This window comes from Anopheles moucheti, chromosome 3 (genome assembly GCF_943734755.1).
Source record: "Anopheles moucheti chromosome 3, idAnoMoucSN_F20_07, whole genome shotgun sequence".
Lineage (NCBI taxonomy): Eukaryota > Metazoa > Arthropoda > Insecta > Diptera > Culicidae > Anopheles > Anopheles moucheti.
In genome coordinates, this window is record NC_069141.1 from 73,406,291 (window position 1) to 73,432,035 (window position 25,745).

At 46.9% G+C, this 25,745-nt stretch overlaps 1 protein-coding gene across 1 annotated transcript in view; it reads left to right on the forward strand.

Moving 5' to 3' along the window:
* The first annotated feature begins 4,605 nt into the window (after positions 1-4,605).
* LOC128300666 (homeobox protein araucan-like) overlaps positions 4,606-25,745 on the forward strand; it is a 74,769-nt gene continuing 53,629 nt past the window's right edge. Inside the window, exons 1-2 of the mRNA XM_053036816.1 lie at positions 4,606-5,815; positions 25,050-25,490. Coding sequence (XP_052892776.1) covers positions 5,768-5,815; positions 25,050-25,490 — 489 coding nt within the window. The 5' untranslated portion in view covers positions 4,606-5,767. The remainder of the gene's footprint in view (positions 5,816-25,049; positions 25,491-25,745) is intronic.

Genomic DNA, 25,745 nt, shown 5'->3' on the forward strand with positions numbered 1-25,745 from the left:
GCGCACGGGATGATGGGCCCGGGCTAAAGAGCATTCGTACCATTTCTCGCTTCTTCATTGTGCAAGCAAATAAGTGTTGTTTCGTGTCACCTGGAAATGAGATCTCGGGGATATTGGTCGCCCATTTGCTCTTCATGCTGCAAGGATCCAGTGCCGATGCGAGTGCAACCGCTCAGCGGTACGGTTCGGCAGCAAGGATACCGAAGGATACGCAACCACTGTGACAAACGCAGCCTTTTCGGGGATAAGCAATGGCAATTCAAACCTCGCACACACAGCACACAAAAAATACATCCAATTGCGAATGTGAAACAGCACAGCCATCACCATATGCGCCGGCAGCAGCAGCTCGGGACCAAGGACCTCGGGATTGGTTCGCAAGCGAGGGTAAACTATATTTACTTTCCTGCCCGGAATTGTTCCTCAAGGGAGTGCAATCATCATCATCAGCATTGCCGATGTCAAGGGTTTTGGTTGACCTTTTTTTGTTCCTCCCAAGCATATCCTTTTATTCGACCAACACACCAATCGGTTCATCGGTGGAGCATCGAGAAGTAGAACAGCGAGAAAGGAACGAAAAAAAAGCGATCAGCAAGTACGGGACCGAATCGGGTTCGAGGGCAGCAGAACAGAAAACGATACGCGCCTCAGTGGGATAAAAATTTGTTTACTCATCGGATTAAGTTAGACGATGTAAAGATGATGTTAATCGCCATTTGATGGGATTATTTTATTTCGCACTCACTCACGCGGGGCCATGCGGGCATGGGATTGGATTTGATGCCACATTTTTTGTCTGTTGTGCGACAATGATGTCAGGTTAGGTGCTGACGAAACCATTACTTAGCGCAAAATGGTGCATGTAAGTGCTAAACCAATTGCTTGGCCAATCTTGTTTCGACAAAGTGGTGAGGTTAAGTGTTCAATAAACAAGAATGCGTTGTTCGGTTGATGTGTTGATGAAGATGAAATTATTTATAACATCTTAGATGAAGATGATATTATTAGAAAAGGAATAAATAGCAAACAAATAAAGTGTTAAGAAAAAAACTAATGGAATTTCTCAAGAAGGTGTCTAATCTGTATAATTGTAGAAATGAAATTGAATGCATCAGAAAAATGTGATAAAATATCCTCACTTCATTCTTCTTTTTAGGCTTTTCTTTTTTCTTTTTCTTCCTTTCCTTTTCCGTCTTCTTTTTATTTTCCTTCTTTTTCTTCTTCTTATGCTTATTTTTATTCTTTCCGTATTCTTGTTCTCCTTCTATTAATATTTGTTTACTTCTATTTTCCATTTCTATTCTTCTAATATTTGAGTATATTGCAACAAGAAAATATAAACTACAGCTCAAGCATTCCATCTAAAAAACTAAGTGCTAATCGCTCAAAAGAGAGATCTGAAACATTCTCAACATCTTTTGAATTACTAGGTTTTATTGAATTTGTCACGTATTTGTTTTGTTTATGTCCATCGTGTAAATACTGTTTTATAAATCAAAGTTTTTCGATTAAAATTTTAATCATGAATTAGCTTTATTGACTTTGATTGTCAAATTTTTACGATATTATTCAATTAACTATTTTTTTTAAATATCGTTAGAACGGCCAGCCCATATTTCTCAATAAACTATTTTGATGTAGGATAAATGTTTGAGCTCAAAACCGTCATTTCATGTCATGCTCTGCGAGAACTACCATCTAAACTTCTGAGGAATGAACGAATTGTTACAATTATTTACGTGCAATTCAAAACATTAGATAAAGTAGTACCGTCGCTCACTTTCGATAACGTTTTTTAGTATTGATTTTGTCACTAACATCAAGTCGCTATCGATCGGAGAAAATGCGATCAAGTTGTAGCAAACATCAGCAGGCAACCGGTATCACTTTACCGATGTTGTTTTCCGAACATTTACGCTACTCCTGCTTTCCTTTGTTTCGTCCTATTTTGTCTCTGCCGTGCCCTTGTGTCTGCCGAAAACTAGGCCTAATACAACATGTAAATGAACATGGACGGGAATGACATGCGAATGACAATTTCAATATTGTTCGATTGGAAGTAGCGGGACAAAAAGTTCACACACACGGCTGTTCTGCCCTCGTTGCCCTGCTTGTTTTACCTTTGCCGGCTGTTCTTACATCTGTCTACAACGATCCCCGGTCTGTCCCCGGAATGGTTTGCATTCGCCAAACAATGATTGTGTTTAGTGTGCCAACTGTTATACGGTTCGATCATCAGTCGCGACAAAGATAAATGTTATTGCAATAGTAACGAATGGTAGAACAACTCAAGTGCGATGTTTGACGATGATAAAAGTGCTACATAAAAGAGCAACAGTTGGGTGTAAAATGCTTACAAATCGCAAACAAAACAATAGGAACAATATTGCATAAAAATTATAAAAATAAAAGATAACAAGAAGAGAGAGGAACTCTATTCACTATTTCGTGAACAGAAAACAAAACTGAAAACAAAAAATGGTAAAAGGACGAACCGGAATAGGAAACGTTTGGCAAATTTACAGCAGAAAGATGAAAAGGGACACAAGTACGATAAATCTACACATGTTCAATTTAAAACTCTTGGCTCCCCGCGTGTACTCAACGGCTTAGCAGCAAGGGATAAGGGATAACAGGATAGGATGGTGTCCCTTTATCCTTACGAGTAGCAACAACAACAAAAGCAGGGACACTCCGCACCGTTGTCTGTAGCGAAAACAGTCGAAGGACCAAGAATCGGAAGAGAAAGTTGCTCTGTTTGCAGCGGAGGACGACGACACATCGGGGAAACGGGGAAAAGGATTGTCTACAGCCCATGTTATGTCATAGTAGTATTCAATTTTCCTCCCTTCCGCTGCCCAACAAGCGCCGGAAGACTCACTCCCTTCAATCAAATCTACGCCACACTCCACGACCCCGTTCGGCCATTCGGTCGTTTCGGGGCTGATTTATGTGCTCCGCAGCGGAATGTTTTGGTTTCGGTACTCCGCCTTATTCTGTCCAGACACGCGTCCAATTCCGTCCGCAGGCGTTTGGTGCTGGAAGCAAGCACCCAGCACACCGTACGGCGGCATGATCCGGCGGGAACTGAATGGTACATCTTATCAAACGACCGTCGTATCCTGGTCGCTTTGTTTTCGGATACCCGCTTGACGGCTGAGATAGGAATATGGAATAGATTCTCTGGCACCCCCTATTTTTCCGGTCGGGCCACTGACAAGGATATTCCGTGCGAGAATGGCACACGCCGCGCGAGAGCCTGCGAGAGTCCCGTATCCTTAGCCACGGATGCTGCGAGAGCAGTCCTGCGGGAGTAGCCGAACGCATTTTCCATCTACCGTTTCGAACTAAAAGGCGGTTTTTCTGGAGCAAACGCAAAACCCAAAACAACCCCCATTGAATCCACCGAAATCGAGCGCATGAATGAAATGCTTCGTTTTGGTTTTGTTGCCTTTTTCGCACCGCACCGCGAAAGGCGCAATCGCGCGAGATAAAGTTTGCGCGCGCGAACAACACGAAAGATGTGTGCAAGGGTGGGAGGGTGGGAAAACCCGATCGGCTTTTCCTTTTTTCACACCCCTTAGCGGTTGTGTGAGCGAGCGGGAGAGTACGGGAGCGACTGGTGTGATTCGCGAGAAGAGACGATTTTCTCTCACTCACCCTCTCTCTCCCTCTCTCGCTGTCGCTCTCTGTCTCGCTCGCTCGCTCTGCCCGTTCGAAGAAAAGCCATTATTCTCCCCTTATTTCGGGTGGTGTTCGCACAGGAAAGGGAGCGATGGGCGTGACCAGCGCACATAAACTGCCTTCACATCCGGTGGGCGTGCTCAAACGCGCCTATGTATTGCACGCCGATTGGCCGAAAACGAGAACGCCCTCCGTGCTGGGCACCGGGGGTTGCCTTTTCCGGTTTTTGCCTAGGCCAACTTTTGCCCGCTGCACCGAGCTGGTTTTTGGGGGAGAAATTCAGTTTCCGACAAAACGTGATCAAGTGCGCATCGTTGCTGCGCGCGTGTTTTTGGGTTACGGGCCACGACCACGGTACGAGACGACACACGGCGTTTCGCAAAACACCGGTTGTGTTTCTACTTTTCCTTCCTTGCCCCGTTTGTTTATGTGCTCAATTCGGAATTCGGGTTACGCGCGCGTGTGTTTGTGTACGAGTGTGTATGTGTGTGTGCGGGTATTCTACCCCTTCGCTTCCACCCATTGCCCACGTGCCCGGGGAAAGTGTCCTGCGTGACCACCCACACGCGGAAAGAAGAAAAATCGTGCCGGTTTATTGGAAAATTCTTTCCACCCGCACAAAAACGGCCCCAGCAAGATTTGTTTTGATATGCGCCAGATGTGAACGCCAGTGTGTGTTTCAGTGTTGCTCAAAGAACAACAAAACCGCGAGTGAACACAATACAGCGCTGGTTGGCTTCGGTGAGCAAAGTGTGAATGAGTTGAACCACCCCTTCAACCCTCCGCGGTTTTGGGAAAATATTCTGACGCGAGAGCGAGAGCACGAGAGCGCGGGTGAAAATTAAGGAACGCATATGAGAAAGAGCATAAGAATTTCCGGTACCGCAGCATCTCCGGCAAACACCCATCGCCTGCTAAAAGAGGAACTTCTCCGACGAGCGAACATCGCAGCATCCTTTGCTGCTGCCGGGCAACAAAACACCGCTTGGCCTACTGGGCAACCAACCAACAGCGCTGGTGACCAGGATAAGAGCCATCAGGAATCCTGGACCGGCGTGCGGACGAAAAGCAACACAAAACAACCGCATCCGGAATATACCGGTCCGAGGTTCGGTTGTGCTTCAATTATAGTTTGTTTGGTTCCCCTAGGCTATCCGCCCAGCTCCAAGGAGTAGCAGTAGCAACATTACGTTAGTTGTGATACGTTGTTCTTTGCGTTTTGCTCCGTTCGCTTCAGCTTTTGTGCGGGGAAGTTGTTACTATTTCTGTTATATTGTTGTTATTGTTCCCTCTCGCGAGTTTGTGTTTTTGTGTGTATAACAGTGAACATTCTTGTTGACCAAAAACAAGTCTTAATTAACGTAAAGCAAGATGTCCCGGTAAATCAAGTGCTCACAAAGCGGCGGTAGACACTCAAAGATCAGCTCCAAACAACTGTCAAAACTGACAGCAAAGCTTGCGTTGCTGGGTGATTCACACCAAGAAGAGGAGGAAGAAGAATTAAATAGAAAAACAATAATGATCCCAAGGATAGCATAGGAACGATAGGACTTCTAACCATTGGATGTCATCTATTCCCTCTGTCTGGCCGATCTCGGGTGTCTGAGGTTCCTGTTGGGCAAACGACAACCGTGGCTGTGGTGGGTGTACATTGCTTGCTGGTGAAAGTGTACAAGCCGGACAGGATCATGTATCCCGCCGTGCAATTGGCGCCAAAGGATACGACGACCGCAACGGTGACGACGGCCGACTTGTCGGCTACGGTACGATAAGACCTTCGGAAAATGGAGTAAAACCTCAGGAAATGGTCGTTTACGGAACATGGTGAATGTTTATGTGTTTCGGTAGTGATTGTGCATTAGGTCTCCGTTTTGGTTTGGTGAAGTTGTGCGTTAAATTGAGTCACCCAAAAAAAAAAAACAGCCACGAACGTACTCGCAAAGAAGAGTAGTGCAATCGATCGGTTTATCATACTGCAACCACCTTATGCCATTGTGCCAGAAAACGTGTGGGAACGTAGTAGTAGATTGAGAAGAAGAAGCGAAAACAAAAATACGGAAAGGAACGCACGCATACAGGAATAATGGCCGCGTACGCACAATTTGGCTACACATATCCGCCGGCAAGTCAGGTAAGAACTAGAGAGGCAACAGCAACTAGGTGACCAAAAAAGTGAAGCAACGTCGTCCCACGACCAATCTTCGGGGATGTTCAAACAAGGCTTACAAGGTGTTTGACTTATTGAATGAAAGTTTGCCCGATGCTTTGAAGGAGTCAAACAAGTGTGTTTGACTGTGCTGTTTGGGTTTTTATTTGTTTATGAGCTTTTTGGGGTTAGCCAAAGCCAATTGAAAAAGGCACGTTCCCACAAGGGGATAAGTTCGAAGGGAAAGTATTTATATATGTGGCCTGTTTTTTTTGGTCCTTTCTTGGGAACACCGGGCCATAAGGCAGATTATAATTTGAAGCTCGATCGTAAACACTGTCGACGGTAGGAAAACAAAAACCCGGCCATCAAAGTGTTGTTGCTTTAAGCCCGGTCTCATTTACATCTCATTAGAAGCGTCAAATCTCCACTCCGATAGATTATGTTGTACGGCAAGCATCATTAAGATACCGGCACAACTGACCAGAACTGTGTCCAAAAAAAAAACAAAAATTGTAATAGTAATGGGTGGGCCTAATGGGTGGTGAAAAGTGATAAAGAAATGGACCTCATGTACGCAAGCCCTCGATGTAACGTTCGTCGAACGAAAATAAAATTGCCCATCGGGAATCATACTTTAGCACGACCCGAAATTTCAATTACCAACCAATAGGTTGTCTTTGAGTCGTTCTCCACGCAACAAGCAGTGCTTTCAGCATTACTTTCTACCTTAACCCGGGCACGCTCCGTTTTCCAAAACCGAGTTCCAGTTTCGCCAATCCATCCCGGGGGGAAAGGGGACGGAACGACGGCAAGCGAAAAGCCAAGGAAAAGTCGGCAAACCGACGATGGTTCTTGTTTTTTTTTTCACCGGGATCACCATTTTATTCCCACCGCGTCCAGTCAGCGTTCATTAGCGCGGCCAATCTCTTGCCAATTTTCTGCGCGACATTTGTGCCGGTGGGTCGTACCGAAGGGTCCGCCGTCGGTGGATTTGTTCGTTTTTTTTGTTTCTTTTCTACGGAATGGAATGAAATGAATCTAAATCTCGCTCGTCCTCACGCTCCAATTAGTGATGGGTTTTGTGGAGCGCACCCACGGTTCCGATCCGGTTCCGGCTAGTGTGACTCCTATTCCGATTCCGGGAAAAAGAACCGCCAGTTCCGCTCAGAACCGTTGGGATTTGTTTGGAACCGTTCGGAACTGTCCGGAACCGTCGGAGTCGTCTGAAATCGTCGGAGTCGTCTGGAACCGTCGGAAACGTTTGGAACTGTCGAAATCATGTTCGATCCATAGACCATGACCAAAGGACGTCCACGGGCTGTCCAAAAGCCACAAAGTCATACAAAAAATCAAAAATAAATTTTCCTGGCGAGGACTGACGGTACAGCACTAATTTGTACTGGCCCACAGATTTTTTTAGAATATTTTCTAATGGTTGGGCTTGGTACTGACTGACCAAAAGATTTGAACTAACTGACTAACCCTTCCCCCTTCTTCTTTCGCCACCCTCTTCCTTTTCCACCATAATCCAATTCCGACAGTTCCGAATGATTTCGACGGTTCCGGGTTAATCCGACGGTTCCGATGGTTCCGAACGATTCCGGACGGTTCCGGACGATTCCACTGTTAAAACGGTCCCGACTGTTCTGATTGCACTTACCTTCTGGAACTGATTCCGACAATTTTTCGAATCGTTCGGAACCAACTCCGCTTTTCTTTTTTGCCCCATTGTGCCCATCACTACTTTTCCAATACACGGGTTGATGTCCAGTTTCCTTTTTGTCACCCCCCCAAAAAAAAAAACAGACGAAACACGGTAATTCACGGCCGTAATTTCCCGATAACCGGAACAGAAAAACTCGAACTCGAGCTAACGCATCGGTTGTGATCATCATCAGCGTTAGCAAACGGAGCTAAACTGTTGTTTCAAGGCGTTGAGATCGTTTAAGCTTTTTTTCGTCTTGTTTGAAAGGCAACTGTGGAACTGTGAAATTATTCGCGTCACACACATCGCCGGCACTCAATTTTCGGCATGACCGAAAAGCAAGCGAATCAAGGAAGTAGCACACACAAAAAAACAACACAACACAATGTCCGCAAGAAAAGCGAATGCATTCGGCCGTAGCCAACGCAAAACGTCATCTTCCACTGCCGAACGTCAACAGCTTTGCGACAATGCGTGTGGATTTGTAGCCGGAGATCACTAAATGTGCACGAGATGTGTGTGCAGGGGAAAAAAAGGGCGACGTAGCGTATCTTGGAAGTTGCAGTTAACAAAAGGCTTTCGAGCGAAAGGGTTTTTAGCATCGCCACTGCCACTGCGCACGAAAATCCCCCCGGGAGACCGCGTGGACTTGGTTTGAGCTGCCGTTTTCTGCTGCCGCGCAGCCCTTACGATGCAGCTTGCGTTGAGATTCAGGCAAGTGACATCTTCTTCACCGCCCCTGGTGGAAACCTCGCTCGTTTCCACTCCTCCAGCCAACCGACCGAACCGAATTCCGATGCAGGCCAATGTGTGCGAGCGAGTAGTGAAAAGGAATCTCATTAATTAATTATAATTTAAGACGAAATGAACCATGCGACAGTTCCGTCGCTCTGGTTTTTGCTGTGTGTTCCCGGTTTTTTATGTGAGTTTTACTTTTTTTTGGTTGTTGGTAACCAACCGATTCCATCGCTACTTCAGTTCGCGACGGGTCTTGAATGAAGATGCTAACCCGGCCGCACTTGATTTTCGCAGGTTTCGGGCAGGGAATCGGAAAATTGAGCACCTCAGCACAACGCACGCACCGTTGCGCGCATTGGACGCACTGCAGAAATATGTTCTAATTGAATTTACCTCCTCCAATTCCAATGCCGGCGCAGTACGTAGCGCCCTGCTCGGGTGTGCAACTTCACCCTTGGAATTTGACAAAACCCGTCCGAAACTGCGGACGATCAATTCCATTGACCAGCGGTTGCCTCAATTGACAATGCGTGAACTGTTTTCAGCGCTCACCAAACCAAACCACGAAGAAATACACGCAACGAATCGCAAATTGACCGATCGCTCGATCGAGCGAACGCCAGCGGGTAACTGTGCGTGGAATGTGTGTCCGGCTTTGCTATACGAAGCGAAGCAAAACCAGCACGGCGCACCGGTGCAAAAACTTGCCAAAATCACGTACAAATCAATTTAATTAATTTACAATTAATTTATCAATGTTCAAATTGATAAATATTTATACTAACCACTGGATTGGTAGCGGGCGGGTGGCGAGAGGATGGATGCGAGAAGGGGGTAAGGGAAAGCCCCCCCAAAGCTAACGCGATCACGGTCACGCAAAAGGCTGCCATCACCGCAGGTTTCGAACGCCGCGCGCGCAGGTGAGATCCCAATCGTGGTTGATCTTGCGGGGTTCGTCTTTATAAGGGATCGACCCTACGGGAGGCCCCTGGTCGGGTGTGTGTGTGTTTTTTGGGAGCCCGAACAGGGCAGTCGGGTTAGCTTCATCAAATAGCAATCAATAATATCGTTAATAACGACATCAGCAGTTCGATACGCTGGTTTAGAAGAAGATGTTAATAATTGACCAATAGTTGTTAAACAATCAATTAGAATACATGGCACAATTAAAAAGTATTAAAATTAAAACATCTTTCAATTTTTATAAAATATTTGGACAAATAAAGATACAAATTTAACAGCTTATAGCAACACCAAAATGTCCTCGAAACGACAGACAAAATCAGAACCGGAATGTCTCTGCTGGAGACTTCCACAAACGTGCCTGAAAGCAATGGAAAGAAATATCCTTATGCTACATTTGTAATAGTTTTGCCCAAAAGATGCCACACGTTCATGACCATGAACCGGAGCAGGAATCCTGGAGAGCAACCCCTGTGACAATCCGGGATGGCACATGATCTTGGTCGTGGCAGTGTGAATCCGTTGTCGCCACATGGTTGCTGTGCGCGTATTTTCACAATCATAGAGAGATATCCTTTTTAGCGTTGTCCTGCGTCCTCAACGTGTTGTGCCGAAAAAAACCCTTCAAAAGGAACAAAAACTAAAGCCATTCCAATAGTCCAGCCACCATATGCTGCACTGGGCTGGCTGCATTCGCTTCAATCAATAGTGGCTCTCATTCAACATGCCACGACGACATGCTTTGCATCGAACGCAGGCATGATGTCATCGGAAAAATTTGGACCACAGCACCGTCTGGACAAATAAATATGTCAACATTTTGTTTGCGTTCCTGTCCGACGTTGGTGCTCGGTTTTTTTTGCTTGCTTGCTTGGTCTGTCTCTCTTTACATTCCTCACGCGCTGGAAGCGTCGGGACGAGTCTTTCCTTAACGTTGTTTTCTTGGGCCCAATTTCATTGCAATTGCAATTGCATCTGGGCGCATAATGCAATATTGATCTTCGAGTAGGGGGCTCTACCCAGTAGACTTCCCGGTGCGTAAAACGGAGTGCTTCGGCACGCAAATATGCACTTAATCGGTAGCGGTGAAGCTTAACAACAACAACGACAAAAACGCATCGCCCAAAGACGTGCGAGAAGTGTCAGTCAAGCAGGGTGACGATCGACGAGCAAACAGCATCACACCTCAAGACTCCACCGGTGGCATGGGAGCACAATCCAAGTGGGCCCTCAATTGTGCTGCGGGCGGATTGTGCAGTAATTCCCACGGGTCATTCCCGGCCTGGCTGATCGATATGCTGAGCGAATGAGACGCGATTTGGAACAAAAAAGAGGCATAATAAATGGAATGTCTATACCGGGGCGGTAGAATGTTTTGAGCTGTGGCTTGCAGAAGGATTCTACCATCGCTACCGGTGGTGGAGCAGCCTGCCTTAATCGGTTATGAGCGGTTCCCGGGGACCGGCGGGAGTATACCCAAAAATGGACACCGATCTACGACATGCCGTACGCGTTGCGATATTCTGAAACAATTTTCCGATCCCTAAAACAATCGACAATCGGCGATCTCGGGCGATCTTTACCTGGTTGATGTGCAAGAAGATGATGGGAGAAGCGAGAAAAAAAATCAACAGCAACAGCGAATTGGATATTTCACTCCAGTTTTTATTTTTGTTCGCGCTTTTGTGCGCTTCCTGCTTCGTGATTACGAGCGAGCGGAGCGCACCTTACGAAACGGGAGTCGAAATGTCAACGAGGCGAACGTCATAAGTGCGCGGAACGCACGGCTATAACTCGGCCCAAACAAACAGTTAAAAAGCGCCCTCCAAAGAACGTTACACATCGAGCATTCCGTACGATCTTTTCACCTACTGCGCCAGTACCGGCAGCAGGAAGGGCGCAGTACCTTCGCGCTTGGATCGGCAATCGGTGTTGTTTTTTTTTTGTCGTTGGTGGGCAAAGAGAGTTGAACGTTTTCGCAATGATTTATTATGTTGCTGTTTACACTTTGTCGCAGCCCTTTTTCCCGCCGGACGACAGTGAGTTTGCGTGCCCCAAAAAGAATATTGGGCAGAGTCGTCGTCGCAAACCGATATCAGAAATTCATATTTTTCCGTAACTCATCATCAACATTATCAGCGCATTGGCAGCAGCAGCAACGGCAGTAGCAAAACGATGCGATTCTGGGTTTGATTGGGGAAAAAGGGGAAAGAACTCGGTAAGACAGAAAGAATTTCGCAATGATATTTGAGTATCGAAACCACATTCACTTGACCGGGAGAGGGGACACCGGGACACCGGGAGAACAACAAATCAGAGTACGAGTTTTCTTCGGAAATTTGGCAGCCCCCGTTTTCAACGGGGAAAGTAAGCGCGAGTACATAAATTAAGAAGACCCCTATTAAGGGACCTGTTGAGGTGCGGGGATCGCATCTTATCGAGGGATATTCTGGAGAATTCTGGCGACACCCTCGAGACATCCGATATCCTTGGGGAGTTTTTTTGTTTTTGAAAAAGAGATTGGTAGCCGCTTGATACGTCGCAATGGAAAGCTCGTTGCTGTAAAATGCGTAAAGCTCCGTACAAACATTGTAAAAACGAGTACATTTGTGTTTAATAAAAAAAACCCCTCTAAACGCGTCCCTGAGAATGCCGTTTTACGTAAAGGCTTTAAGCTAAAGGGAAAAGAAATATAACAAACGGACGAAATAAAACAGAAAGAAACTGGAAACGTGCAAAAATAGCCATAAATGCACAAACATCAAAACCTCGATAGAAGGGGGAGGGAGAAACATTTCGGGAAGCTTTGAAAATTGATGGCGCTGGAACGAAAAATTGATAAGGAACCGTCTCGCCGGACGAAACGAAACCGTGGTTCAGGGGGAAGGCGGTTTTCGGTTTTTCGGGTCTCATTGGAATTAATAATTCATAATGCTATAAAAATGTTGAAGATGATGTCAATAATTTATAAACCTTCGACAAACTCACCCGCAGTCCGGACGCGCCGTCTCCGTCTTCACACGCCACCCCAACCGGCGGGGATCGTTTTGGCGCGATAAAAATGCACATCCTTGGTAGCATCCGTAGCAGCATGCTGTTGTGCCGTTTCGGGTCCGTTATGATTCGTTGTTTTTTTTTTTCGCCCTCTCCGCGTGCTCGAAAAACGCGCCCTGAAGGGCAATTGCAGTGGAGTCTGTCAGTAAGTTGATGAACAAGTTTCAGCGTCTTTCGACCATCGAAAGTCGTCACGCCACTCCCGAGGGAGGGAAACGGGGAAGCACATGGAGGGAGGGAGGACCTGTGCAGGTTGAAGTTGATTTCACAATTCAATAAGCACTTCATATCGTGTTTGTGCCAGTGCGAGAACCTTCTCACCTTCTCTACCGGCTCGTACCGGCGCCTTTACGGACGGCAACAGGTGAAACACGTGATGCGAGCCAAGCCAGGATGTGCGATTTTATTGTGTAGTTTTTTGGGTTTTTTTTGTTGTTTGTTCCGAGAGACACGCTCAAATCACGAAATCAACATCGATGCAGTACCATTGCTGGTGTGCCGAAAAAAAAGGGAGGATTGTAGCGAAATCCCTTTACCATTAACATAATTGGTATTTTATTCAAATGTTACCATGTGGCACCACATGTGGTGGTTGTGGACGCCTGGGCACCGAGAGAGATGCTCCGAGCGGAAAAGGGCACCGAAAACTGCCTTCAAAACAGAGTTTTTTGGGGAAAAGAAAATAATATTCGAAGCTTCACTTCACAACACACGAGTCAGGCAGGCGAAAAATGGTCACAATTGCCTTTTTCCCGAAGTTTAACGGGCCGTCGTGTTTAACGCGCCCTCGAGAGCATTACATTCATGAATGCTTTTAAAATTTGAAAACCTTTTTCTGCCCCCCCCCCCCCGTCCCGGTTGCTGGTCAATCGATTTTCCACCCCCGATCGGTCGGATTTTGGACCGGAAGCTCAGCTGGTGCACGGGGATGGAATTGATTTGGTGCGCAGTGGGATAAAATCCCCGGCAACATCGGTACCATATGTTACGGCAGCGTCATGCGACATACGCACCCCTTGCACTCATGCATACGCCCAGTAGGTCAGATAATCCCCGGTCCGGTGGGTGGGGCTTTTGTTTGTTTTTGGTGGCTGCAAGATAAATTTGCTTGTTTTATGCGCATCTTGCGAAGGTGTGAAATGCTTTGCTATCCCTCAGAGAAATCGGACCTTGTGTGTCCTTTTTGGAGGTGAATATTAAGTGCATAAAACACTCATTGAGCGGCGGTGAATAAATTCCACATTTTGTGTGCGAGATTACTCTGGCCAAAAGTGGCTCGAAAACGAAAGAAACTTTTATAAATAGATAGATCAAACAAAAAGATCCGGGCAAGTAGGACCACCAATGAAGTTCTTAACTTATGTGATCCCATTTAGAAAAGCCCCATTTCCTTTCCTTCTTTCCAACACTGTTTCCAACTATCCTTCGTAAGCTGTCGCACGGCACGGGCGAACCAAGGGTTGGTGAAAGGGCTGGCAAAGTCAAAGGTTGTGGTCCTAAGTAGTGCCTCACTCGTAGCCTTCACTTGACACACTCGAGCACACCGACCATCACGAGCAGGTGCGGTGTGTGTGTATTCAGCGTCAAAACGCATGACGTTCAAACCGCACGCACATGATGGATTGTCCATTTGTCCAAGATAATAATATTTATATCTCAATTAATGTAATTTATTGTGGACCGCCGTCCCGGATCCCAATGCCCGGGTTGGAGGGTTCGGAAGTTTGTGCGTCACGTCGGCTTGACGGTTCGGCACCCAACTTCCAAGGTCTTTGCCGAAGGGCCCTGTTCCCCGGGGCTTCGGACAACTGGCCAAGGCCCCCTTACGAGAAGGTGCGAACACATTGCCGTGCAGAGGGCCCTTTTGGTCAGTACGCAGAATTTCTGGAAGGCCGGGCACGGAGTTCCTTCTTTTCCCGGGATAGCTTATCGCTTCGGGCGGTATCGTTGGGTTCTCCCGTCAATCTCCCTACTTGAGAGACCCGGTTGAAGATCACCCATTCCTACCGCGATTGATTGTGTGGAGCCACGTAAAAAAAGATTGATTAAAAGTTGCTCCCAGCGATAAACGGCGGCGTTATTTGGGGCCGCATAATGTCGATCGTCAGACGTGTGTTCTTCGCTTTTTTTTTGGTTTGGGACAGCAGTGGGCCGACTTTTGCCGACGGCACTCGATGATGCGCCCGTTAATAACGATATTCACCGAAATTTATGATCGTTATTACGAAAGAAAAAAAAACCGATCGTCGCACAGGAACGTTTAGCAAAACTGCTGTCGCCGTACGGCCGTACCGCTCGGAGGCATTCCCCGATCGACTGCAAGATCGACTGCAGTGAGTCGCGCTAGAGTGTGTGGAGTGAACCAAAAAAACACACAATATGCTAATATATTTACGACCATAATGTTTAAGCACCGGGCGTCTACGGGAACGAGACGCTACGTGGCCGATGGCATTGTAGACGTCTCATGAACGTCAACTTCATCCGGTCCAGGGGGGCGGGTGGTAAATGCGGCCAACCTTGAGCGCCGAACGGGGGCCCGAAACTCGACCGGGGCAGGTGAAGAATTTTCGACGTGTGATCTCGATCTACTTTAAATGTACCTCGGGCAATTGAACAGTTTGAAAGATGGGCGGATAGCGGAATGACGGGATCGGGCATTGGGAGATACAGCTTATCGCGTTAACCTTTCATTATCATTGCGGGGCTCCATTGGGCAGTGATATTCATTAGCGATCGCAGACAATACCTGCAGATTGTGAGGAGAGAAGGCAAGATTGATCGTGTTCGAGCCGATCGAGCGTCTAACCAAAATGATGCGTATCGACAACGTTGTCCCTGTATGCAAACCTGCGAGATCTTCAGACATACAAATTTGAAGTTGAAGGTAGAATCTCATACACACGAAAAAAAAACAGGAAAGATAAAAGAAAAAGCAGATTAAAAGACAAAGATATTCCACCAACGAGTTCGAGTTCTAGTCCCATAAAACCCAGCCTAAAAGCCTCGGACTCTCGGCACGGGGAATGGGCCCACAGCAAGCCGCAACCCAACGGTGGACAGTAATAAATCATTCCCATGTCCTCACGTAGCGCTCCGCGTGCTCGATGGGTGTACGCGATGGATGGCACCGATCGGAGCGCAAAGCAGCGAAGGCATAAAAACCTGTTCATCGTCATAACGCAACGCAGGATATACCGTAACGGCCGGTGGATGCCGCTCGATACGGCACGGTATATACTCCTTGCGTCTCGTAAAACGTATATGTGGCAAGCGCAAAATCTAGTTACACCTTCGTCGTCCTTAAGTCCTGGGAACTCATGACGATCCCCGAAGGGGCAAAATGATCAAGGCTCCACTTCAATTCCCCAAGAACTCCACACCGCGAGATTGCCTCCAGGGGAGGGGTTGGGGCTTGTAAAACTTTCATCACATCAAAAGCAGTGATATCATTATCGTTGAATGTTATCAAAATATTTCAATAAATTGTCAATAAAACGATTTATCTCAACAAATTTATCTCACATTTATAATGTCGCCACGGTCGGGACACCGGCTTCCTTCTCCTTCTTCTTCTTCCTTCCCGGACGGCGCGGAAGGAAGGTTTCGAAAGAGATACAGTTCCCGTATCGCCTTCGACTCGTCCGACCGTCGAGATGTCGAGATGTCGCGCAAAACTTCTTGTCCACCGCACCGTATCGTCTGGTTGCGCGGTAGCTCATAATCATTTCAGGCCCCCATTGTCGTTGTGGGCTCCGGGTGAATGGGGCTTGGACGTATGATGTTGTTGATGCTTTTTTTTTGTTTTGCTGATCTCGCTTTTCTCCCTTTGGTGCCTCGACTCGACTCCGTCGCACACATCATTTTCCGGTGCGTCAATTCATTGCCATCGGCCGGGCGGTAATATTTCGTCACGCTTTTCATCGGCAGTCACAAGCGATCATACAAGCGGGAACCAATATCTGGTGCATGAATGTGTGTGTGTGTGTGTGTGTGTGTGTGTGTGTGTGTGTGTGTGTGTGTGTGTGTGTGTGTATGTATGGAAAAAAATCAACCCACATTACGGTGCTTCCAATATCGTGCAATCCATCCATCCATCTATACGCCCGTCGAAATGGGGAGTTTCGATCCCGGGACGCCCTTCGGTGCTGCAGTTCTGGTGCAGCACCGGGGAATGTATGCGCCTGCGATACGCATCACGCAGTAGCCACATTCTCAGGATGATGCCCGCAAGCAAAAAAGAAGAAAGAAAAAAAAAACGACACAGCACAACATCGATCCTTTAGATCCTTTTGTCAGGCGCGCATGAGGGGGGGTAAAAAGTGCTGGAGTGAGCTTGCCCGTAAGCCATCCCGAGCGATTGGCCCGAACAGGTTGCCGGGTATCCGCTGCGGAAGCCAAAGCCCCCAACTCGTTCGTCCTGACGGTTAGCAAACGGAAGGGTTTTACGGAACGGAACGCACTCGTCGCATACGGTGCAGATACGTTGTACTGATAAGGGTTTCCCGAAACCACCATCCCACCATGCCCCCGCTTTCGGTGTCTGCGACCTCCGCCAGCCCTTGGGCATGCCATCATGTTGTTGTCGTCGTCGTCCTTTCCATGTCGGGGGTTTTTTTTCTTTTGCTGCTTGTTTCCGTACGCTACAAGAACATTCAAAGGTAAAAATATCGATCTCAAAGAACGGTCGAGTACGATAAGTAATGGGGTAGCAAGGAAAGCATCCCCAGTGTGGCCGCTTTTACGGAAGTTTCTGGAAGGGTTTTTACTGCAATCGGAGCAAGCAGGATGTGGGTATGTGTCCCTCGCCTAGAGCCTTGGTATTAAAAAACGGTATCGATTTGAGTTTTAAAATTTTGCACGCGCATTACCCGCAGCCCGGTAGCGCCCAATGTTCGCTTACGCATACATTATGCGGCACTGGTGGATAGCGCGAGAACCATAAACAAAGGTAACACAGGGTTGGGGATGCGAAAAAACGCATCTCGCCACGATGATAGTGCATTATCGATTCATGAAGATATATTTTTGCTTCAAAAAAGCAACAACAACCTCCCCACCATTACATTACGCTACAGCACTTTCACACTTTATATTGCAACGGCAAGCTTTTTGCACTCCGTGCCGGTGATGTGTGTGCAGTTTGAATTGCGTAAAAATTACTATCATTCGCCCCGGCTCACCATCACATTTTCTCGCGGTGAATGTGATGCGTTTAGGCTACTCGAATTGAAAATCGGAAGCACCCTTATTAAGCACCTCGGAAGGACGTGTTGGACACTGTAGCTGCGTTACAAAAAACGGGTTTGTTTTTTTTTTTTGGTGTGTTACTGATTGGGCCACAACGACGACCAGGTTTCCATATTATCCCGGGCTATTACCGGTGTGTTTCATCATTGTTATTATGCCTTGATGTTGGCGTTCATTTCGGTGCGCCCACCGTAACCATCCATCCATCCGCTCGATTGGTGTTATTTGCATTCTTTAATAAACGTTCATTTTGATCCACTTTGATTGGTTTTGATTTTTTTTTTCTGTCCGGTGTGTCTTCCAGGTTTTTTTTGTTTTTTTTTTCGTGTGTGCGCAGTTGCAGTGTGAATTTGCATTGCGACAAAAGGTCCCGCCAATCGGGCTTGAAATTGTATTAAGCAGCAACAAAAGAGGGAAAAAAACTGTTTATGCAAATTTGGTCTGTGCATCCCTATAAATATGGTGATTTTCCGCTTTGGCCAACAAAATGCATTACAATCAGGTAGTGATAATCGATCGATTTTCGATGACGGAATCGGGTGGGGTGAACATGCATCAAAATCAATCCAGTAGGCCGGGGATGAAGTGCACCGAAAACAGCGAAAAAAAATCATTAAATAGGAACATAAACTACACCTTGCTTTATTGAGTTTTCTAATAAGTTATCAACGTTTTACAGCAGTGGACCGGTAACCGGTACATTACGGGCAGGAATGTCACATTTAATGTGCCATCTTTAATATTTGTACCTCTTTTTAATATCCTGTTGCATCATGGAATTAATATCGACATCGAATCATGTAAAGTTTCCAGCCACAAGAATATTACTTGATTTTTTTTAATTTTAAAATACAAAATTTGACTCGTGACGTTTACTTCAAGAGTTACAGAGTCTCCAAGAGGCGGAATGTATGATAACACTAAATATAAAAGTAAAACATTACCAACAATCTCAATCCGCACCAAAGCGAGATATTCACCCGCGGAAAGTACTTATCTGCAAAATGGTGAGACCAGAATGGTGACGTATATTATGAGCTGTTGTATCGTACCAAGGTAATTCGTGTGAAGCAAACAATGAGGAGGAAATTACTTAAAAAAAGAGTCTTCTGCTTAGTTTGACGTTCAGTCTCATATTACTGTCAGTTTTACTGGTCACTTTGAATCTCGGAAAAAGACTTGATCTACGCGATATGTTCCTTTCTAGAATACTAGAATACCTGGAAATTTCTCATTAAATCTTGAGCAATAAAACGTTGTCAACTTCTCGTCGCACACCCAACCGTATCTTGCTTGACTGATGGTCACAAAACAATTCTCGTCTTCCAACCAAATCGTAAACATGCCCATCAAGAAACATCCAATAATTAGCCTCATTAAAAGCCTTACCATACGTTAGAAGTAAATATTAAAATCACACTAATAGTCCGCAATAAATGGGAACATTATTTGTCCAGCGGTCAACACAGCTCACTTTGCTCGTGTTTCCTGGCCAAAGAACCAAATGGCACGCCACATAATAGTACCTTCAACAGAGCTGTCAATAAACTGTCATCTGCTTAGTCCGCCCGCACTCGAAACGTCAGAGTGAGGGAGGGAGCGAGAGAGAGAGAGAGAGAGAGAGAGGTAGAAAGCGAAAAAAAAGACAGACTGATACAAGATAGTAATGGCAATTATTTGCTACCAGGTCCGGGAACAATAAACCACTTTACGAGGCAGAAACGGCAATGGTTTTGCGGTACGGTGTCTATCTTTCCGTGCTGTTGTTTCAAATGATAATGATGATGGTGGGGATCGGTACCATTAAAAGGCACTAAATAGTTCTTCAACGGTCTCCACCCCTTGCCCTTTTTTTCGCCCTTCCAGCTCGTCAGCCCAGCCTGCTAGCGAGCGTATGAGTTCAAATTACGAATGCCAGGCGACGGGCCGCCCTGGAAGCCTCTCCAGTGCGGCCAGTGATTTGTGGGCTCGTGAGGCTCCGGTTGTGGGCAATAAATCATAAATAAAATTGGATACTTACCGTATCCGGCACGAGGGTTTTGCGGGGGTGCTCGTTAAACTTCGTGTTTATGACGTTTCCCGGACAATGCGATTATGAAGTGTAGCGACATAGCCACGGAACAAGCGGAATGATGGTGAATAGTGTATGCAAACGCATCATGTCATGTTGGGCAATTCTTAGCCAAATACATTCCAATTGGTGCTGAGCAACGCGATGCTCCTTAAGCTATCGAACATCCTTGAAGTGGATCAACACGAATGCCTCCCAGTGTCCATCTTGTATAAATTAAAGCACAACGACTGCGGCTTCTTACGCCGTTTGCTTGTCGTTTGGTTTGTGGTTCGCGTTGATTTGTGGGCCTTTTGATAATTCTCCAACCAACCATCAAAAAACATGATTTTGCCGATGGAAACATCCACCCAGCCATCGGGGCGAGGGAACTTTTTGTGTGGAAGAATGGGCCGAACCCAACCGAAGATAAATCACAAAATTAATTCTGTTTAAGACATCATTAAAAACGAGTGCGATCAAACGCACAATCGAGAGGGCACGCACCGGCCTCACCGGGATGAAAATGTGCGCAGGAAAAGGGGAAGAAAAAAAAACACACACAAAACGACTACAAAATACTCGAAAAGGACACCCCTCCCCAGGAAGCGTGCCAAACGGTGCGGGGGGATGGGGACAAAAATAGGAAAGCAATCTACTGTTTGGGTTGGGATGGTAAAATGGCAGAATAAATGACTGCAACCACAACTGTCGTGGTGAATAGGGAGCGTTCGGCCGTGAGCTCCTTTTTGGCTGTTGGCGCACCGCGGTTCCAGGGGAGTTCCGTCAGCATCATCTTCGTTTGCACTTAATTCTAATTATCTATTTTCAGCTAATTGTTTCGGTTTCGCCCCAAAAAACTCGTTGAGCTTTTCACTACAAAACGGACAGGCGTAGCGAATTGATTAGCATTTTTTGCGCTGACGTTTATGCTTCGGGGTGGAATTCTGGGGGTCGAGTTGAAGAATTTTACGCACAGAAACACAGTAGGGTTTGTAGCACGAAGCATCCTTAGGTGTGGTGAGGCAACTTCCCCACGGACAAAATGGACGCGCGTGGCAAACGCTAAACGAATGGTGCGGAATTATTATTGGCACTTTATGGAAGTGGAAGGAATGGAATCGTTTTGAACGGTGCGTTAGCCTTTCGTTTCTGTTTCTGGTGTGCTATCGCTGAAAAACTATGTAGAACTAATGGGAAACACAATTTACAACTTAACCCGGGCCCGGCCCGGCGGTACAACGGCGCGTTCCGCAATGAAGTCGCGTATCGACAATCCGCGTGAAAACATGCGCGCGCGTGGTAGAAAACTTATCAACTGCAATCGGACGTAGTTGTGGCTGTGTGTGTGTGTCGATTTTCTTTCGATTCTACTCTTGTTGCTTTTCCTTTTCCTTGATTCCAACTAGCACAACCAGCCAAGGCATGCGTTAATTGAGCCAAACTGATTGTGAGGCAATTGTGAGCGCGGTGTGCTTGCGTCCAATGTGCATTTTCCGCTGATTACCCGATTGCTGGTAAAATATTTACCCAACACCGTAGCTAAAATGGACGATAATAGACGAACGCTTATCAAAACGCGACGAAACGGTGTGAAAAACGGAAAATATATTATTCCACACCATATTTAGGTTCGCCTCGAGCAGGGAACAAATCGCTTGTACAAGCTTGTAGGTTTTTTTTCTCCTCCCAGGGTTGTCCAATTCGGCAACAACTTAATATATTTGTACCCGATTCGAAATGGCCTTTCGCAACAGTGTATGGCGGTTCGGTGTGCACGTACGTACTTTAACCCCTCCACCGATAACCGTAAGGATTAGTTCAGCTTCTTACAGTACAATAAGTCATGCGTATTTAGCCTCTAGACTCTGGCGTCTTACACGTAGCGTCTTACTCGTAGCGTCTTACTCGTGATGGTTTTCGTTGCGCAACAGACCTAACTGGGTACTGGGAAGGTGAGTCCCTGCTAAGTGTATTTCAATGTTTCCCCAGCGTGTCGGTTGCGGGATTAATTACCCGGGCTGAACCGGAACCACCGCACACACACAAGATGACTCCGCTGAGTGCTTCGGTAAACTCCATTTCGCCTTTTCCAGCCCCCCCCTCCATGGCAACTCGGAATGATCATGCCCGTCAACCCGTTTCCTCCGTTTTTTTGCCTCTCCAACTCGATTGCTAAATTTGTCTAGACGAAATCCTTCCCTTCCTGAAACCTCGAAGTCTTGCCCAACATTCCAGTCCACTTCCAAGCAGAGTTCCCTGTCCCGTGGTAGGCAAAACTTTATCCAACCTTAATCCAACCCTTTTTCGTTATGCAGATCTCAGGTCTCCGTAAATGTTTGTACCCTCCCTTCGAGATGTGTGAGCGCTCGATTTTTCCGATTTCTCCGAGTCTCCTGAAGGTTGCTTTCCTTCAGCATGTGACATGGTGCAGTTGGGAGACACCCGGAGTGTCACCGGAGCTCCGGTGAATAGAAAAAAAGCCGGGTTTACCGACAAACTCGGCGTCGTTTCTTCCGGTGTTACTTTCTTTTGCTCTGTACGGCCGAAGCTGAACGTATCACAGCACGAGATCCTGCCGCACTAAGGTTGCGACTGTCACACGTGTGCACGTGTGTGTGTGGAATCGGTCCCAGGTTCACCCCTTCGGAGATGAGCCCGGTTACGCCATTTAATCCTTCTCAATATCACAATTACCCAATCTCCAATGCAGGCGCCCGCCTCAAGCATGTATTATGATGCAAACGAAGGCGACGGTTTTGGGCACAAAATGGCAACAAAAAGGGGAACAACAACAGGACACTTGCTCCTTTCTTCGGCTGGAGCTGGAACGGAAATCATTCTCAAGCGTCAAAAGCTTGTCCAAATGTTTTGGCACCGAGCGCACCGAACGAAGAAGACAAATTGGTTCCCGTCCATTGCCGCCTGTCCGCCTGAACGTTAACGTTACGAAAAAGGGGATTTTAAGATTTATCGCCCATTTGCTTCATTTCGGTTTCGGGCGCTTTAAATAAGATTAAATTTTCTGATCGACATTTCCGTGTCCGTGATGGTATTGATTTTTATCACCACTTGTTTTTCCCCCGTGTGTCGTTCTTTTAGTTTTCTAAAACTCCCATCTCATCCCCAACTTGCATTGTCGTTTCGTCACATTTGCTGTGGGCGTTCTTTTGGCAAACATTGGCATTGATGGCAGCCGTCACGTTTGACGCGCAGGACAGGAGGAAAGGAAGTAAGGACAGGACCAAAACCTGTCCTTCGGATGGACAGGGGAAGAAAAGCATTTTTTTTCTGCGACTTCTTCTAGACGACTAACCGACACCGTCCACCAGGCTGACCGGGCTGACATTGTACCCAATGTCTCGGGTACACGAACGAAGCAGAACCCGAAACCAGAGGAAAAAAAACCTTTAATCGCGTTTAACTGTAAATTAACATATTATATGACAAATATTAAAATCAAATTGACTATGCCATTCTATCATCGAGTAATTTGATACGTTTGTCGAGCGCGACGTGCGACGATCCGACGCGTCGTTTGATTATTTTCGAACCGTGCATCTCCCTCCCTCCGGTTTTTTTTTGCGGTTCGCTTTCATTCAACGCCTTTCGGTGCTTTTTCGGTGCATGGCCAGCCCGGGTTAAATGGATGGTTTTCTTTCGAGTGTGTTTTTTCTTTTCGAGTGTGTGACCGTGACGTCCATTATTGACTGGCCGACTTGGTTTCCTTATCCTTTCTCCGCTCGAGCGCTGCGTTTCTTCTATTGCTCGAGACTCCCTACTTGGGACCCGAGCGTCGAGCGCCGTTTTGTGACACATGTCTTAGTTTTTGGGTTCATTTTTTTCCTCCCCCCAGCTCGGGCTCTTTTCTTCATTTGGTTTGCTATTGGCGAGGGACAACGTTCTTTTCCTTTTTCTCGTTGTCGTTTTCTACTTCGTACCTTTGCTTAGCCAACCCGGATTTTTTTTTTCTGCTGATCAAAGCAGCCCGGTTTGCAGCTTGTGACATGATGTTTTGATCGCGTTCGGCATTGCCACTTCGACGGCTTCAATATAATTTCCATATTATGTGCTCCGCCGTCAGGAAAGTGAAGATTCCTGCTCGCCCACACCGAAGACTCACCTCGGAACTCATTTTGACCTTCACGGGGACGCTATCAGGCCGGTTGCATCGTTTGCTATCACCTTTTTCTGGGGTTTCGGCATCTCCGGATCCACCGATTCCGGATAAGCAAACAACCGTAATCTAATTCTCGCTCTCCCAGTAAAAGTGCCGCAGTCGGGAAGAAAATATCTGGCTTACGTGTATATTAGTTGGCCAATTCCGGACAGGAAGCTGAACGTTCCCAATCCCTATTTCCACGCCCTTTTCATTAGCCTCCGAATCACATTAACTTATTAAATCAGCTCCCACCGCACCACCGGCGAGCGTGTGTTGCACAAGTGTCAAACCGATACCCGTGAGGTGGAAACACCGCGGAGGGGTGGATTCTTTTCTTCTTTTCCGTCAACCCCCGTCCCCTTTTTTGCTCCCGGGGTGGATTTCCTTTTGTTTGTTTTTCCCGCTGCCGCCGACGAGAGATTCTCCAATTCCGGGTGGTTTTTTTTCTTTTGCTTTTGTTTCAGCTCTCAACTCTCCATGCAACCGCAACTCAACGAGCAAAGACCGGCCATTAGATTCATTATTTATTTAAGCCTGTTGCGCGTTTTTGTGGTTGTCATGGATCGGGTTTTTGGGGGCTGTGTGTGTGTAGGTTTTTTTCTTTTTCTTCCCGTTCATTTGTTTTTGTGGCCCCAATCAAAGTATCTCTGTGTATCACCCGGAGCCAGAATGTCTTCTGACGTGGTCCGAATTTGTTTATGTTTTTTTTTTTGGGACGTTGCTTCTCGTAGATGCCAGAGAAGGGTTTGCTGCGGTTTACCCATCAGGGCTCCATCGCTCAGCTTCCTTAGCGAGTTTGACATTCCTCGTTCTCTTTCTCTCTCTCCCGCCATTCACCATCATCATTAGTATCGTTTGACTGCACGCACATCACACCTGTGCGGTACACCTGAATGGGGGAGACAACATTTTGAAAGGCATATTAACACCCCGTGGAAAGATTATTACGGCTCGCTGGATGCGAAATGATCGATCGATCTGCCTGCCACGGGGTTAAGGCATCGATCGATCGATTCGATTTGATCGTACGCTTCAGTTTGATCGTTGCGATTTCAACGCACCGCAACGCGAGGAAAGCGTAGGCCGGCCGACCAATCGAGGGTTCGTAATAATTTAATTAAAACCGTGAACCCACATCGCGGTTTTGGCTAAAAGGGGGGGTGGGAAGTGTAACGTTCCCTGGGGCGACCGCCCCGGATGCTCACTGGTTTCGTGCGGTTTCGATGGTTTTTTTTTTGATGAATGTGTTGTTATTTTTGGTTTTTCGTTTGCTTCTTCCTTTTCATGGTTCCAGCTGCTCGTTAGCGGTGGGCAGACGACGACCGCCAGCTCCCAGTCACCGATCTCCGCCACGAACGCACCGTCGCTCAGTCCGGGCGGTTCGGCCACCGGTGCACCGTCCGGTGCCCTCAGCCCCGGTGCCGTCTCGCAAACCTCGCAAAACAATGCATCGCTCGGTGGTGGTGGTGGGGGCGGAGGGGGCGGTGGTGGTGGAGGTGGTGCCGGTGGTGGACCGACGACGTCCTGCTGTGAGAATGGCCGCCCGATCATGACCGATCCCGTGTCCGGCCAGACCGTCTGCTCGTGTCAGTACGATTCGGCGCGGTTAGCGCTGTCGGGCTATTCGCGCATTCCCACCGGAAGTGTCGGTGTGTACGGGACGCCTTACCCTTCGACGGAGCAGAACCCCTACCCGAGCATCGGTGTGGACAGTTCCGCCTTCTACTCCCCGCTGGTAAGTGTCTTGATCATTTGTTTCTTACGTGTGTTTGCCTTTATTCGCAATTCGCAAAGACGATTATGAATTGATGCTTCAAACACCCTTTTGGAGCTGTGCGTAACAATATTTATAGTACAAAGTTTTTGCCCAAACATTTACGAACAAAAAGTATTGCTATTTTTCAACTCAAAATAATAAAAAAAACGGAAAAATCATTTCACCCTTTTTTCAAAGCCCAAAGTCTGCAAAAACGGCTCTAACTTTTCGTGA